We start from the raw sequence: 17,566 nt of genomic DNA on the forward strand, positions 1-17,566 counted from the left end.
TGCTATCCTACCCGCTTTTTGTCACACCATGTTTAAAACTAAATTTTAAGATCTGGACAGGGATCTCAGTTCTTAAAAAAGAAAACCCTGTCAACATGCTCACAACACTGCTGGATGCTGTAAAAATAGTGTACATTAGTAATGGAACATTTTCATTATTGCACTCTGGGTTTAAACACATAATTACCTTTCCAGTAGCCGCAATCATGCTGTGCTGAGTTCCTGCAGGGATCAATCCTCTGAAAGGCTGGTTTACTTGTGCAGGCCTAGTCAGATTTTGAGCCTGAGCCTGTGGTGGGGCATGCTGCAGTGGAGGCTGTAGGGACTGGGGTAGAGCAATTAGTGGCTGTCCTGTGGATCCAAAGTTGGGCAAAGAAAGCTGCGAGCCTGGTAAAGGTACAGTCACCTGGAGACAATAAGGAAATATCAGTACCACAGTACAAGCTTAATTACTTAACTATATCAAGATGGCTTTGACATTAAATTATATTCAGACTAAATTATATTTCAGATTAAATTGTATTTCTCTTAATTAGTGAAACTATCACCCAGAGGGATGCAGGCAAATCATCTCTTAATTTGTTAGAGACTTTATAATTAGTTCTTAATGCATTTGGATACGTGAACTTCAGAAACAGTTACAAATGCATCAAATTATAGGCTGGATCCTAACTGTACCATCATTTCAACAGCACTTCACAGTAATAAAGTAAATTAAACTCAACTGATAATTACAAGATAGTTACAAAAATGGCAATTTTTCGTCAAACACCTCAAATGACCAAGCTGGCTGCTGGGTATTGAGGTTAGACTTTACTTGCCAAAGAGTACACAGAAATGGAGTTTTAAGATTAAAAACAGAAATGGTGGACTGTACTATCCAACCACCTATGACACCTCCTTGTATTAACAGGGGTCACTGTAACCAAATGTGAACACTAACTGCTGGATGGAAGTGATGAGGACTTGAAAATATTAGATAGTCAAGTAATTATGTTAGTTTTGACATCTCCTAATCTGTTTGTATGATGCACAATCATGAACCCCTCTCCCATCACACACGAAAAATGTTTTGAGGGCCTCTAAAAGACTGACAATATTCTTTGTTCCTTCATTCAGTGAGTCAAGTTTAAACCAAAATTTACTGTAAGCAGCATAATATTGGTTACAAGTAGCTATTTCACCAGAACATCTGAAAACATTAAACAAATATGCATAATTTTGACCTCTAAAGTCTTTCATTTGGAGGGGATAACAACTTTTTAAGATGCTTCTAATCTACCAGACGATGGATTTTCCACTGTGTTTCAATAGGATTTAAAATATTACTCAGTTTTTGGAGGTCTCCCTCATTCATACGGTTAATGTTTGACAGACTTGTCATAAAATAGCCAATTGTTTGCATATGTTACAAATAAGTGTTAGGAACAGTTTATAAAAATCTAAACCTTAAGTTGTCAAAATGTGAGCCACTAAATGGTACTAGATTTGCAACATCCTACAGTGCTTGCACAAGACAAAATCAAAACAATTTTTTCTAATATAATCTTAAATTACTTGGAAATACTCTGGCACCACTTAAACTTCAAAACTGGGAAGTGCTACAGAGCTACAGGTTAAGACTAGATATACACATAAGTATGACAGACAACTGTGCAAACTATCAACTTTGCATATTTGGGGTACACATATTTGGAAATGTGACTGGTCTCATAGGTTTCAGCTAGTCAGTGATGAGCCATATGCCATCATTAGCAAACAGGCTATTTTGTTTGTCTGTTTTCTAAATGCTGTAATTACTTGGCTCTCTGTGAAAGTGCTATTACCTCTGACTTGCCCCCACGAAAGAGAGCAGATACTTGTATTACTTAACTGTTATGTAGGGTGTTGCTTCTTTCATCATTAGAGCAGGGGTTCTCAAACTGGGGGTAGGGACCCCTCAGGGGGTCGCGAGGTTATTACATGGGGGGGGGGGGAGTGGCGGGGCGTCACAATCTGCCAGCCTCCACCCCAAACCCAGCTTTGCCTCCAGCATTTATAATGGTGTTAAATATATAAAAAAGGTTTTTTTTAATTTATAAGGGGGGCGGGGTCGCATTCAGAGGCATGCTATGTGAAAAGTCACCAGTACAAAAGTTTGAGAACTACTGCACTAGAGAGACAAGGGTGTAGGAAAAAACTCTTTTGCTACTTAGACTTAAGTCATTAATATGAACTTGTATATCACTTTATTTTCTTGCAACTTGTGTCTCACTATGGTGGCTCTATTCCGCCAATTCTCAGGTATAGGATCATGATCATAATATCTTTATTTCCCTACTTTTAAGTATACATCAGAAAAAAAAACAGTCCATAAAATTAATAAAAAGAAATGCAATTTAGGAAATTTACCATGCCATAGTTTACCTGCTGAAGAGCACTGGGAGACTGAGCTGTATTATAGAAATTGCTCTGGCCAGGCTGTTGAACCTGTCCAGAATATAGACTTGAAGCCTGGGTGAGAGTAGCTCTGGCCTAGAAAGAAAGAATGACAAATTGCAATAGGATACTATTAAATTACTATCAATAACCAGGATTACTAAATGTTAAGAGCATGGAAATTTATTCTGGATTTAAAGTCAGTTCAATTCCAAAATTGCTACAGCATAAGAAGTTGGAAAATTAGAGACATTTCAAATTTGTGATGAAGCATCCATTTCTGTTTAAAACCATCCAAACACAGGACAGTGTCTTTACTGAAAAGTCAAGCCTTTATGTTTGTAAGCTGCAGAAGTATCCTCGAACTACACAGTTTGTTACAAGTGAATTGGAATGTTGGGGCACAAAACAGATTGCCTGGTAAAGATGGTGAAAAGGAACCATTAAGATTTCCTGTAATCTTGCATCAATGCTACCTAGATATTATAGAGCTGGGCATATCAGAATACAGATGAAACCCGATATTACAAAGGTCTTGGGATTTCATAAATTTCAGTTTAAATACAAATTTCAGTTAACAGATATGGATATTTGGCATCTCATCTATCGAAGATGGTTAGAAGCAGGTCTGAATAATATAGAGCCCCAAAGACTGCATTTTATAGTATTAAGGTAACAGAAAATTCCTCCAGTGTTCTTTACATCCTATCATTACTTGTTCCAATAAGTGATACAGACCTCAACTTGAAAAAAAAATTCTAACCTGGAGAAGATGAGTATCAATGAGCTGAGAGCCTCCTAGTCCTGAAGCTTGACCAAGCTGATGCTCATACAAGATGGGAATAGGCTGAGTGTTAGAAGTCTGCTGAAATGCAAGACTTGATTGTGCCTTGGCAAGTTCCTGGTGCTGCACTGTTGGGAAGTTGTGTAAGGCTGTGCCAGACAGAACTACTGGCGATGGTTGAGACAGACCACTTTGCATAAAAGCTTGCTGTGATCTACAAAAGAATAAGTTGTGTTATTAGGCTTTAGTTTGCATTACAGATACAATATATGAGAAACTGCCTTTGAAATTTAATACACAAATATATAATATTAAGAACAGAACTAGACCTTTATCGGCATTAAAATCAGAGAGCCAGATATTCAAAATGGCTGCACACACAACACATCCCATTGAAGACCGTATGAGCTGCTAGCTACTACATGTATGGGAAGTCAACTAAACTTCATATCTGAAAAAATATTTTTTAAGTTATTTTAGTTTCTTTAGTATTAAAGTATATTAAACTATTTTAAGTTATATGAAAAATGTTGAAATTAATTGCACTGCCACATGTGAAATCTGTCTGCTTCTAGTTTTCAGTCTTTGTCCTGTAGCATCAGGCAGAGGGAAGTACTACAGAGTTTAGTAGCAGCACCTGAACATGAAAAAGTGTTTGGTTCTCTTGACCACAGATGACCCTAAGTACATTAATGCTGACTCCATAATACTTACCTGCTTAGTCGCTGGGTATCAATGGGTATTTTTAACAATGAATGTTTGGTATTATCTGAGACATTGACTGCTGGGAACAAGGTCCTTAATATTTAAATTGATATTTGGTTTCCTTGCACATTCTTCCCATACTACTCATTCTGGGTTTTCACACAGGAATACAGCAAAGCACTACCTAAAAGCCTCTCAGCCAGCAGTCAAAGACTAGAGGCTGCTTTCTTAGCTCATCTGGAAAAATCTGCCTTAGTTTTAGGCACAGGAGGGAGTCTCACTATTATGAACAGCTTAGAAACTGCAGAATAGGAATTCCACTCCTGTGCATACAGGGCTCAACTCAGCTTCATTAATGTCAATACAAAAGGCTCCCAATGAAACGCTAAGAGAGGCAAGAGAATCAGTTGTGAATGAAAGGATTTGTGGACACTGAATGTTAGTGTAATCTTTCAAATCTACTCTACAGAGTCTACTACCAATAGCCGCTGTCTCATGTTGACCACAACAGCACCCAAGGTTCTTTTGATTAAGCCATGTACGTGAAGGCTAACTTTCAATTTCCATGGAAGTTTTCAACAACATTCTGCTTGTCACAGAATTAGTGACATTTTGAATATGTGGAATTTTTGAAGGGGTAAAAAGGGTGAGAAAATAAAATGTATAATGAACTCTGGCTGGCAAGTTAACTAGGGAGAGCCCATAGTATTTCTAACCAGTAGCAGGTTTTACTTTTTTAGGTCATCCACTGGTCCTTAAGTTTTGTAGCTCATTTTAAGTCGAATCTCTATTACTGGATCTCACGTCTGAATTCACAAACTAACAAGGATTTTAAAGTTGCTATTAGACTTCAATGTTGGTCTGAAAAAGTGGGAGTGGTGAAAGAAAGGAATACTACAATGGACTGATCTAATTTGTTGCTTTTCCTTACTAAAGCTAAAACATTTACCTATAAGGTTGTAAGGAGGAGTTGAACAATTCCTGAGCCTGGGAAACAGCAGGTGCTGCTCCTAAACTCAGTTGGGCTTGGTGTTGTCCTTGTAGAGGTGCATAGATGGGGATGGGAATCTGCTGAACTGAAGTGGGCTGTAACAAAAATAAATAATTAAATAGTCAAGTGTAGAAACTGTCACATAAAAATCCTGGTAGCTGAAAACTGCCAATTCAAAACCATTAAGGAAAAAAAATGTACCTAACGTGCAATGGGATTTATAAAGCAATTAAAAGAGATTAAGAAGTAGTTTGACGTCAAACACAAAGGCTATACAGTGAACACACGACAACTTTCTAAACTGAAAGATAACTTAACTGAAGAGTTGACAGATTTACCATTTCCAAATAAGTTGTAGAAAGATATCACAGTTCATTTCTTGCTGAGGCAATGAACAGCTATTTAAAAGTTAATTTCCATCTAAAAATTTGTTATGATACAAACTTTAGACATTTGATTCTGATGACCAACAATAAAACTGAGAAAAAAACCCCAAAAATCATGCTCAAGAAATTCAGAACCATTACGCATGTACAGTTGCTGTAATATAGCAGCGAATGAGAAGTCAGAGTGCGTGATGATAGCTGAGCAAAATATCTGTAGTATATTTATTAAACGTAGGCCATTCAGCTGTTACTTTTTTAAAAAATTGGCAAACATTTAATCTATGGACTACATGCTGCATTCTTAATACTTGATCTTTATTACTCATACTCTGAGCAACTTTAGTCAGATATTCCATGTGACCTGAGCACTATTTTTTTTACAAACCAGTACCGTAAGTCACTTGGACTTGATTCTCTCAGGCAGATGGATGGAGTACTTTAGAAAGTTAGCAGGAGATAAATCTAGGAGATCTAAAACACTTTTAAACCTTTTCCTTTACTCTTCTACAAGAGCTTTATATTTTTGACCTATATGTGGATCCCAGATTTAAAAACACCTAGATTCCTTCCTGATAGAAACTGACCATCACAATAGATTTATTGACTATTTACAGCAGAGTTCACATTCACTTTTCTTGTTACATACATGAGAATTACTGCATTTATGTGCACAGGTTTTCTTTATGCAGACAGCTGGTACACTTCATTAACTAGTTCACTTATTAAATTTCCTTAGTACCAAACTTTTGGCTATGGCTTTCAATAGTACGCAGAATAGGAACTCTGAGTTAGCAGACAAAGACAACAAGACCCAATGACAGGAAGTCAATCTAGAAGAATTCAAACTGGGAATGAGGGGAACCAACCACTGGAACAAATTACAAAAGGAGCTGGCTAATATATCATAATTGGAATTCTTTAAACAGAGGCTGGACCACTTTCTAAATGATATGTTCTGATTCACCCACAAGTTACTGGACTCATTAGTGTTCTTCCCTACTATTATGTAAGCAAACAACGTCCTCAACTGCAGGAAGGAAAACCATAGTGAGCGCTTCTGGTGTGAACATATATAGTCTTGTATGAAGCAGTACATTTCTGAGAACACAGGCTTCTACTGGAATACTGTTATAAAGAAATCTTTGTTCACATGAATGTTGACTGAAAGACCATAAAAGGCTGTGTACATGGTCAAACTGAACTATGATAGATTGCATTTCACTCCCAATGTAATTTAGTATTTACAGATCTCTTTCCCTCCTGCAACTATCAGGTCCACTCAAGTTATAACAGCTTTACAATGAAGGTTCAGTAAGATGAATCCCCAAATACCTGTGAAAGTCCTGGTTGAAAACCTTGCTGTTGAGCCAAGGAAGGTGGAGCCAGACGTGCATGCTGAGTGCTGAATAAGTGGCTTGTGTCCATGTAGAAAGCTGGGATCTGAGCTGCAGGACCTCAGGAAAATATGAAAATTAGTGTCTGAATGTAAAACATTTTCCTTCTGGGCAGATTTCCAAGTAGTGCTGGAACTGCAGCCAGAGAGGACATTTTCTATTTCATATTTACAAGTTAGATTAACTATTTGCCTGACCGTTAGCATTGGGGGTGGAGATCTGATGTGAGAAGAGATTTTCAGTGAGCTAGCGAACATGAGAGTTTTGTGAGGGAGTTCTCCAGGTGAAGGAGCAGCAACTACATGACCCTTGGGGTAAGTCTATTTTGTGTTTGCTTGCTTGAAGTTTACAGTGTGGTCTGTTTGGGGACTGTGTGCTGACCCTAGCAGCCTGCTAGGAAGGCTGAGAGCTTCCTAAGGAAGCTCTAGCCTGCCATCCTTGGATCCCTCATCCCTTCAGAATCTCTTGACAAGGGGGCAGAGCAAACTCATGGAAAACAGGGGTTTAAAAAGCCAGTACATAAGTGACCGGAGGAGCTAGTGAACAAGAGAAGTAAAGGGGACTTTTACAAGGGAGTTGAGAGAAAGAACATGAAGTCCAGATACATCTTATAAACATCCTTTAAACTTGGGCCAATAAAGCCTGCTCCCCCACAACCCCCCCAAAAACAAAACAAAAAAAACCCCATACAAGAGTACAAAGAATGTAGGCAGAAGTCCAGCTGCAGAGTGAGCTATCCAGTATATTGCCCTGAATGGAGCAGGTACAATTACCTGCCTTCTAGGCAGGTGGCATTAGCATGCATTTGGTGTAAGGAGCTCCTGGCTCTCAGAGATCAAGTACAGGCTCTTGAGACCAGAGTGGCTGAACTGAAGTAGCTAAGGGAGACAGATGTACATAGATGAGACTTTCTGGCTCCCTCCTGTCTGACAGCCTCTGGGCTGTTGAGAAGGATTAAAGTCTCAAAAGAGGAAAATTATCCCACAGTTGGGACTCTCCTTCCAGATGATGTCATGGTATTCTCTCACACGGAGGACACCTGATAAGAAGAAATAGGTAATAGAAATGAGGGCTTGGATTATTAGAAATATCGATAGTTGGGCTTTTGATGGGAGAACTGCTTGGTGAATTGCTTGCTGGATGTGAAGGCTGCGGATCTCTAGAGACATCTAGACAGATGTATGGGCAGTGCTGGGGAGGAGATGGTAGTCATGGTACATGACAAAAACTTCAAATCCAGACTCCAGCGAGAAACTGCTGAATTGGAATTCATTTGCAAATTGGATACAATTAACTTAGGCTTGAATAGAGACTGGGAGTGGCTAAGTCATTATGCAAGGTAGCGTATTTCCCCTTGTTTTTTCCTCCCCCCCTCCCCCTCCCCCTCCCCCCCAGACGTTCTGGTTAAACTTGGATTTATGCTGGAAATGGCCCACCTTGATTATCATACACATTGTAAGGAGAGTGGTCACTTTGGATAAGCTATTACCAGCAGGAGAGTGAGTTTGTGTGTGGTTTTTGGAAAAAGGGGGGAAGGGGGGTCAGAAAACCTGGATTTGTGCTGGAAATTGCCCACCTTGATTACCATACATATTGTAAGGAGAGTGATCACTTTAGATAAGCTATTACCAGCAGGAGAGTGGGGTGGGAGGAGGTATTGTTTCATGGTCTCTGTGTATATAATGTCTTCTGCAGTTTCCACAGTATGCATCTGATGAAGTGAGCTGTAGCTCACAAAAGCTTATGCTCAAATAAATTGGTTAGTCTCTAAGGTGCCACAAGTACTCCTTTTCTTTTTATGGTACATGTAGATACCAATGAAATAGGGAAAGGTACGAGAGAAGTCCTAGAGGCCACATATACGCCATGGTTGCATTCTCTGAAATTCTACTTCCATGCCCAGGCCAGTTAGGCAGAACTATAGTGTCTCAATGCGTGGATGAGACGATAGCGTTGGAAGGAGGGATTCAGGCTTATTAGGAACTGGGAAACTTTTAGGGAAAGGAAGAGTCTACAGAGGAAGGATGGGCTCCACCTAAACCAGAACAGAATCAGACTGCTGGTATGTGAAATTTAAGATTGTAGAGGATTTTCTAAACTAAGGGCTGGGTGAAAGCTGACCGGTACAAAGGAGCACATCATTCAGACAGACACATCCCCTAGAGGACGATTTATTAAAGGAGATTTTCTATATCCTAGTAAAGAGGAGAGGACAGATGTCAATAAAGTACAGGTAGGAGCTGAAGAGAAACAAACAGCCATACGAAAAAGAGATCCATTCAATTACTCACCTTGAAGGCAAACACCTAAATATTAACACATTTTATAAGTGCTCATACACAAATGCTAGAAGTCTAAATATTAAGATGGATGAACTTGACTACCTGATATTAAGTGAGGATACTGACATAACACGCACCGTAGAAACTTGCAGAATTATGATAATCAATGGGACATGGTAATACCGGGGACAAAATATATACAAATGACAGAGTAGGTTGTGTTGGTGGGGGAGTGGCACCGTGTGAAAGAAAGCAGAGTCAACTAGAGTAAAAAAAAGTTGGTGAATCAAACTGCACCATAGAACCTCTACAGATAGAAATTTCATGCTTGAATAATAAGAATATAGCAGTAGGAATATACTGCCAACCCCTTGACCAGCATGGTGACAGTGACTGAGAAATGCTGAGGGAGATTAGAAAGTTACAAAAACAGTAAACTGAGTAATAATGGCGGATTTCAACTATCCCCATATTGACTGGGAGCACATCACCTCAGGATGGGATGCAGAGATAAAATTTCTAGACACCATTAATGACTATTTCTTGGAGCAGCTAATCCTGGAACCCACAAAGAGGGGCAATTTTTAATTTGGTCCTGAGTAGCACACAGGATCTGGCTCAAGAGGTGAATATAGCTGAACTGCTCAGAAAGAACAACTGTAATGTAATTAAATCTAACATCCTTATGGGGGAAAAAATACCAAAAAGAAATCAACCACAGTAGCATTTAACTTCCAAAAGGGGAACTACACAAAAATGAAGAGGCTAGTTACGCAGACATTAAAAGGAACAGTGACAAGAGTGAAATGCCTGCAAGCTAACATTTTTTAAAAACACAATAGAGGCTCAAACTAAATGTATACCCCAAATAAAAGTAAGAGAAACAAAAAATGACACCATGGTTTAAAAACAGAGTAAAAGAGGTAGTTAGACACAAAAAGATACCCTTTAAGAATTGGAAATCAAATCCTACTATGGAAAACAGGAAGAACAAACTCTGGCAAGTCAAGTGTAAAAGTATAATAGGGCAGGCCAAAAAAGAATTTGAAGAGCAACTAGCAAAAGACTTGAAGACTATTAGTAAAAATTTTTGTTTAAGTTCACAAGAAGCAGGAAGCCTGACATTCAGTGTGGCAGGCCACTGAACAATCCAGGTGCTAAAAGAGCACTCAAGGAAGACAAGCATGAGGGAGATTCCGACATCCAAGCCATTCTTTTTAGGTGACAACCTGAGGAACCGTCCCTGATTGAAGTGTCAGTAGAGATGGTTTTGGAACAAACTGGTAAATCAAACAGTAATAAAAGTCACCAGGACCAGATGGTATTCACCCAAGATTTCTGAAGGAACTCAAATATGAAATTGCAGAACCACTAACTGCAGGATGCAACCTATTGCTTAAATCAGCCTTTGTACCAGATGACTGGAGGATGGCTAACGTGACACTGATTTTTTAAAAAAGCTCTAGAGACAATCCTGGCAATTACAGGCTGGTAAGCCTAACTTTAGTACCAGGCAAATTGGTTGTAGCTATAGTAAACAGAATTATCAGACACAGCTGAACAAAATCTGTTCGGGAAGAGTCAACATGGCTTTTGTAAAGGGAAATCATGCCTCATCAATCTACCAGAATTCTTTGAGGGGGGTCAAATAAACGTGGACAGGGGTGATTCAGAGAGTGTACTTGGACTATCAGAAAGCCTTTAACAAAGTCCCTCACCAAAGGCTCTTAAGCAAAGTACCCAGTTACGGGATGAGAGGGAAGGTCATGCCACAGATCAGACACTGGTTAAAAGATAGGAAAAAAAGGGTCAATTTTCACAGTGGAAACAGTTAAATAGCAGGGTCCCCCAAGAATCTGAACTCTGACCTGTGCTATTCAACATATTCATAAATGACCTGGAAAAAGAGTTAAACAGCGAGGTGGCAAAGTTTGCAGACAATACAAAATTATTCAAGATAGCTAAGTACAAAGCTGACTATGCAGAGTTACAAAGGGATCTCAAAACTGGGTGACTCGGAAAGAAAATGGCAGAGAAAATTCAATGTTGATAAATGCCAAGTAAAGCACTCCAGAAAACAATCCCAATTATACATACAAAATGATGGGATCTAAATTATCTGTTAGCATTCAAGAAATTTCTTTGAGTCATCGTTGATAGTTCTCAGAAAACATCTGCTCAATATGCAGACAAAAAAAGCTGACAGAACGTTAGGAACCATCAGGTAAGGGATATATAAGACGACAGAAAATATAATGCCACTATATAAATTCATTGTATTCCGCATCTTGAATACTGCATGCAGTTCTGGTCACCCATCTCAGAAAAGATATATTAGAACCAGAAAAAGTACAGAGAAGGGCAACAAAAAGGATTAGGGGTATGGAACAGCTTCCACAGGCTATGTTTACACTACCACAGTAAGTCGACCTACGCTATGCAACTCCAGCTATGTGAATAACGTATCTGAAGACGACGTACCTTAGGTCAACTTACCGCAGGGGGTCAACGGGAGAAAATCTCCCATTGACTTACCTTACTCTTCTCTTTGAGGGTAGAATACAGGGGTCGACTGGAGAGCGAACTGCAGTTGATTTGGCAGGTCTTTACTAGACCCGCTAAATCAACCGCCGGTGGATTGACCTCAGAGTGTTGATCCACGCTGTAGTGAAGATCTGCCCATAGAAGGGGAGGGATTGTTCATCTTAAAAAAGAGACAACTGGAGGGGGCGGGGGAGGGCGGAAGGGGAGGAATATGATAGAGGTCTAAAATCATGAACGGTGTGGAGAAAGTGAATAAGGAAGTGTTATTCACCCCTACCCATCGCACAAGAACCCAGTGAAACAACAGGCAGCAGGTCTAAAACGAACAAAAGGAAGTACGTTTTCCCTATAACACACAGTCAACCTGTGGAATTCATTGCCAGGAGATGTTGTGAAGGCCAAAATTGCAACTGGTTTCAAAAAAGAATTAGAGAAGTTCTTGAAAGATAGGTCCATCAATGGCTATTACCCAAGATGGTCAGGGATGCAATCCCATGCTCTGGGTGTGTCATACAACCCCTGCCTTCCAGAAGTTGGACGACAGGGGATCTCTTGATAAATTGTCCTGTTCTGCTCATTCTTCTGAAGTATCTGGCTCCGGCCACTATTGGAAGACAGGATACCGGGCTAGATGGACCACTGGTCTGAACCACTATGGCCATTCTTATGTACAAGTGGAAGGTGGGTCCACCTGCCCTTTGAGCTTTTGCATAGTTATAAATTGTGCATATGCATCCTGAATCCCATGAAATTTAGTGGTACGGTAAATTCTGTGCAGACCTCTAAATGCCCTACTTCAGTCAACTAAGCATTGTGTGAAGAACACGTTAATGTATGCAATTTAAAGGAAAAAACCCATGTAGTTTCTTTATAGTTAGAGAAAGGTATCACTGAAGAGAGACACACTGCTGTAATAGTTTATAAAATTAGATTAAAACTAGAGATGACTACATTTAAACAAACAGATTTAAAATTAAAAAAATGCAAAGCAGGTTACAGAAGAAGGGATTAATACAAACATACAATACAGAGAAGATACAAACTTGTTCTATTTAGTGGAAGTTTCTTTTGAGTATGTTGGTCAATGTAACACCATTCCATACACTAGTGTATAAGTAGGTATGTAACCTACCCTCTAGTCATTCCGTTTTTGCTGCAGGTAGTAAAAATGGAATAGAGTATGTAATAACTTAGAAGTATATCACTAACTTCAGAAATAATTTCATCTGAGTTGTACTATGACTTTTTTTTTTTTTTTTTTTTTTAAAGTCCTACCAACTTGTTTAACTCCAAAGAAAACAAAGAACTGGCTAGCACCTCTCCCTTCCAACCTCACAAACATTATTACCTGCTGCAGACTGAGACACATAGACCTGTGGACTCTGCTGCTGCTGGGCAATGAGGGATGGCATGCAGCTTAGCTGGGAGAAGTGACTGGCTGAAGCAAGGCTGTTTGTCTGCAACTGTTGTGGTTTCACTTTACAGATATTAGGAGGATCTGAGGCGGTTGTAGACTTTGTACTCAGTGAAGAGGTAGTGTATGTTCCAGCTCCTGGATTGGGTAAAAAACACGTATCATTCAAAAACTTATCTTTGAGTAGGTCTGACAAAATGTTGGAAGCACTGACTACCACAGGCAAGGGTGAATAATAAAGAAGTACTTATATAGACGGCTGTGTGGCTGAGGTGCCAGAACCTTAATATTTCTTAACACATGACTGCGCTTTCTGTTCCAGTTATCCAGAGAATGTCAGTTCACCATAGTAAGAAACTTTCTTTAGTCACCTCAGCTGGGATTAGAGCACACATTCCCTTTAATGGCCACATGAGAGAAGATTTAATTGGATATCGAATTTTTTAATTGTTTACTACTTTTGTAAGCTATAGTAGGAGACAACACTTTCTCACTAATGTTTGTGCATAGCAGTAGTGAAACCTGTGTTATTTGAAAGTCTTGTGGGATACTTTCATATTACGTATGTTTGTATAGCACCTACCACAAAAAAAGTCCTCAGTCAGCACTACTGAAAAACAAAATCTGGAGATTTTCAGACAACTGTGGGAACTGGGTAGCTGCCACAGCTACTGGTTTCCCCAAGGCCAGCAGCATGAAGACTACAAGGTGGGAGAGAACAGCTATATTATACACAAATATCTGTGTAGCCAAGAGAGGAGCTTCCTGAAGAGGAGCTTCCTAAACTGAATCTTCCAGATCCACCCTACTGGAAAAGAGACCAAAAACCCCTCTCCCCAGCTAGCTATGCAGCAAAAGCCTAGGGGAAATATCAGACCTTCCAAAAAGAGGGTTTTGGTAGACCATGGCTTGTACTGAACAGAACAGAACCTAATACGTAATCTCAAAGAAAGCAACGAGGTTGGCATGATCAAAGGGTAACAAGTAAACTGGATAAAGGGGGTGATGCAACACAATATGCAACGTAAAGCCCTATACCTGATAATGAAGTTGTAGGTGTAACTGATGCCACAGGAATAGGAGGCATTGATGCACTTGAGAAAGAGCTGTAAGTGCCGCTGCTTGGTGCACTGCTGCTGCTACTGCTTCCACTGTTACCTCCAGTTATGGGAGATGCTGTTGAGGTTATTGGCGAACTCTTCTCCCCCACATTTGGAGAATTCTCCCACGCTTTACGTGCGGACTCCATCTATTTAGGAAAAAAAGGAAGGTGGCTTTTTTATTTTTGTTTTTTTAAAAGAGAAACAGGTTAGCTATTTAAAAGATTTTAGCTCTTCAGTTAGTCCTTCTGTTAACAATTCATTTTAGTTAAAAAGGAAATACAGGCTACCTGCGAGCCTCCTTGCTTAACATTTGATCACTATAATTGCGCAATGCTATGTGTTCATGCAAAAAACCCACAGCCCTAAGTGGGAGCTCCCAAACAGCTCCAACTGACTAAGTAATCAACCATTTTAAATTTTCCGTATCCAAGATTAAATTTGCTCACACTGATTTGTCTCCCCACGAGGGGAGTGGGAGTTAGGGAAATATATTGTTTCATACATGCTTAAAATACCATAAAATAGGTTCTAAAATAAAAACATTCACTTTAAAATTAAATGGTTTTGATAAGTCATTGGTGCAAAAAGGTAAGAAATTGGACATAGCTGATGCATGTTTCAATGAAAAGTGTCACAACAGCAAGTTTCTACCTTTAGTATGATCCGAAACCATTTAAGGGAGTACAGACAGATCATTTTTGTCAAAAAGGTATATTTGAACACAATGTCCATTTTATTTTATAATTTTAATACAGGACTACACACCATATAACTAGTATGCTTGTTTCGCTGCATATTTTAAGACCTTAAAGAAAATAATTTGGAGATAAACTGTGCCACATAAGTGTCTCATGCCCACTACTCATGTTAGAGGAAAAAATAAATACAAAAAATGGTCAAATCCTACTTTCTGTAATCATGGATGTATGTAACCTTGCATAGCAACAAACAGTCAGGGTCAAACAGTCTTCTGAAGCATTTAAAAAACGTATTTCTAAGCTGTTCCACAAACTGATCTAAACAACCTAGTGGTTGACTGGAGCAAAAAATGACGATTTTAGCACTGTTATTATTTAACAGCAAATCTTGGAATTCCATGCAATAATTCTAGGGAGAATATTGAGGGACTATGCTAAACTGACAAAGGGAAGGAAATTTTACTATAAATTTTCAAACTAGACATGCCACAAACTTAAATCTTAATTATGGTCCATGAAGTTCTACAATGACAATGGTCCACATATTTAAAGTTGAGGGTTAGCCATTGAAGACTATGGGTTCCATGCTGCAATTCTTCATTTATCAGATTACAAACTGTTGAGGGCAGGAACTATTTTCATTTGGTCTCTTGTTCAGAGTCAAACTCATTCAGTGCTGAAAATGCACAAGTCTGATCAGACTGGCCTAGTCACTTGAATTGAGATGTAGCACTTTTTACTGAACAAGTAGTCTCTGACGGCCACACCTCCAATTAAAATGGAGCATGGCTGCAACTACTTCATTTTACAGAAATTAGGTCCGCATGCCCCTAATTTAAGTTATGTTATTTGTCTACACATCATAGAAAATGATGGAAAAACCAATATAACTTGTATTTAATTTCCATTGTTGAAGTGTAAAAAGACATCAGACAGGAGGAACTATTTCAAGATTTTTTTCCCCTCCACACAAGTGCTTTTGAACACTTCATAGAAAATATGTGACTTGACTACTTCCCTTTTTGGGACAGACTCCTCCCACAAACACATGCATTGAGGCCGAGCCTCTTCTAATAAATATATCAGATGCAGGCCTGGTTTGTCCACACACCCTTCCACCCTCACACCAGATGAATATTTCCCAAAGCTGTAAGGAAACTATATTCTTAATTGTAAATTAAACTCCTTGAAGCATTCACATGTAGTGTTTTACATGGAGCAATCTCTGAGCGAGACTAAGACCTAGCATCTGCAAGTATGGCTGAATGACGCTTTGTTCCTTGATACCTCAGAGTTCAGTGCCTGGATCTTGTGGAACCTTTCCTGTAGGGGAGCCACTGTCTCACCCACATGCTATTTTGATCCTGAGATAGACCATCTTCATAGGGAGAACAAGTCTGTCACAAACCTGGTAAGAACAGCTATATCTAAGACCTTGGATTCCTCAGCCAGGTTATATCACTATCATTACCTGTGTAAACACCATAGGGGAAGATGACAGACAGGTAGTTTTTTGAACTAATATTGGCAATTTCTGGAGACCAACAGGAAAAGTGTCTGTGACAAGGGTCTGACCAGAATATGTAAATAAGCTTCTGCCAGGTCCGTTGATGTTGGAAGGTCTCATGGAGTGGTTCCAGTGAGAGCAGAAGCAAAAGTCGCCATCCTGAATTTTGTCTTTTATCAAACGTATTCACTGTCTGTGACCAAACTGGCCCAGACTCCACCTGACCCTTTAACTATGAAGAGCATGTAGCAGAGTCCTGAACACCTTCCTTTTTTAGACTTTGTTTCCCTAGCTGTAGGATTAGGGCTCCTTCAGAATTAAGTTTCTCATCACCTCTCAAGATCAGAGAAAGGATGAAGGGATGTGAAAGAGCCTATAATTCCAGGGAGTATCCATGCTGCATCTTTCTCACATACCAGATGTTTCAAACATGTTTGGGAGAAAGAAGTTCTCTCAATTCTAAGACCTTGGGGAAGCAGCAAGAGCATCCAGAATGATTTTACTTTCTTTCTGTGTTTTTTGAGCCTCTGTGGTTTTTTTCATCTGGGGGAGAGGGAGTGTGTTGGATAGTGACTCCGACTGGGCCTTAGCCCGCTCAAGTGCTCCAGGGTCCCAGCATTCAGAAGTCAATAAATAATTGCAGAGGAAGCAAAAAGACAACTTCCCTAAGAAAAAAGGTTTTCTGTGAGCAAGGACAGAAAAACAAAGGCAGATTCCTTGCCAAATGACTTGGTTACCCACTTAGAACCTTTAGATGTGACCCTGGAATTTAGAAGCACAGTAGGCAGGGAAGTTTAAGAGGATTGTGGACTTTCCCTGCCAAAGAGACCTTGATCAGCAAAGGCCTGGCTAAGTCCTAACATGGCTGACCTGTCTTTGCAAAGGTGTCTCCCGAGAAGACTTGGTTGATGTGAGCGAAGCAGAGATCCAAACAAGCCTTCCACTCAGAGTATCTTTCCCTGGCAGAGTGAGGCCCAGAAAAAGGAGCAATTGTGGCAGAGTTCCCCACCCCCCATTTCTTGAGAGGAACTCCTTGCAGATGGAATGCTATGACAGGGGATGGAGGAACAAGAGAGAAGACTGGAGCGTTATTCCATTCCAGAAGAAAAGCCTGGAAACTCTTGTTCCTCTAAGGGAGGAGGGTTGGAAGATAATGCTCACTGCTGCCCTCAAAGCAGCTTTTAAAAGCAAGGATTACATTCAGTAGGATGGGAGAATAGCAGCAATGTTCTGTTTGGGTACCAGAGACTCTGGCATAAAGATGGTAGGGGCATAGTCAAGTCCTGGAGTGCCTTGAAAAAGTGTGAACTACCTTTGGTATTTGCAGGAAGAGATGCAAA

At 39.7% G+C, this 17,566-nt stretch overlaps 1 protein-coding gene across 12 annotated transcripts in view; it reads right to left on the bottom strand.

Moving 5' to 3' along the window:
* PRRC2C (proline rich coiled-coil 2C) overlaps window positions 1-17,566 on the bottom strand; it is a 115,158-nt gene that overhangs the window by 25,621 nt on the left and 71,971 nt on the right. For 5 of the 12 annotated variants that reach the window (XM_084636251.1, XM_084636254.1, XM_084636253.1 and 2 more), the window contains 7 exons: window positions 13,957-14,167; window positions 12,853-13,056; window positions 6,617-6,738; window positions 4,857-4,993; window positions 3,182-3,416; window positions 2,392-2,514; window positions 188-406 (listed from right to left, as the gene is read on the bottom strand). In XM_084636251.1, coding sequence (XP_084492377.1) covers window positions 188-406; window positions 2,392-2,514; window positions 3,182-3,416; window positions 4,857-4,993; window positions 6,617-6,738; window positions 12,853-13,056; window positions 13,957-14,167 — 1,251 coding nt within the window. The remainder of the gene's footprint in view (window positions 1-187; window positions 407-2,391; window positions 2,515-3,181; window positions 3,417-4,856; window positions 4,994-6,616; window positions 6,739-12,852; window positions 13,057-13,956; window positions 14,168-17,566) is intronic. The other 7 variants (XM_084636247.1, XM_084636246.1, XM_084636252.1 and 4 more) reach the window with 3 other exon arrangements.

Source organism: Lepidochelys olivacea (assembly GCF_965140295.1).
Source record: "Lepidochelys olivacea isolate rLepOli2 genome assembly, chromosome: 8".
Lineage (NCBI taxonomy): Eukaryota > Metazoa > Chordata > Testudines > Cheloniidae > Lepidochelys > Lepidochelys olivacea.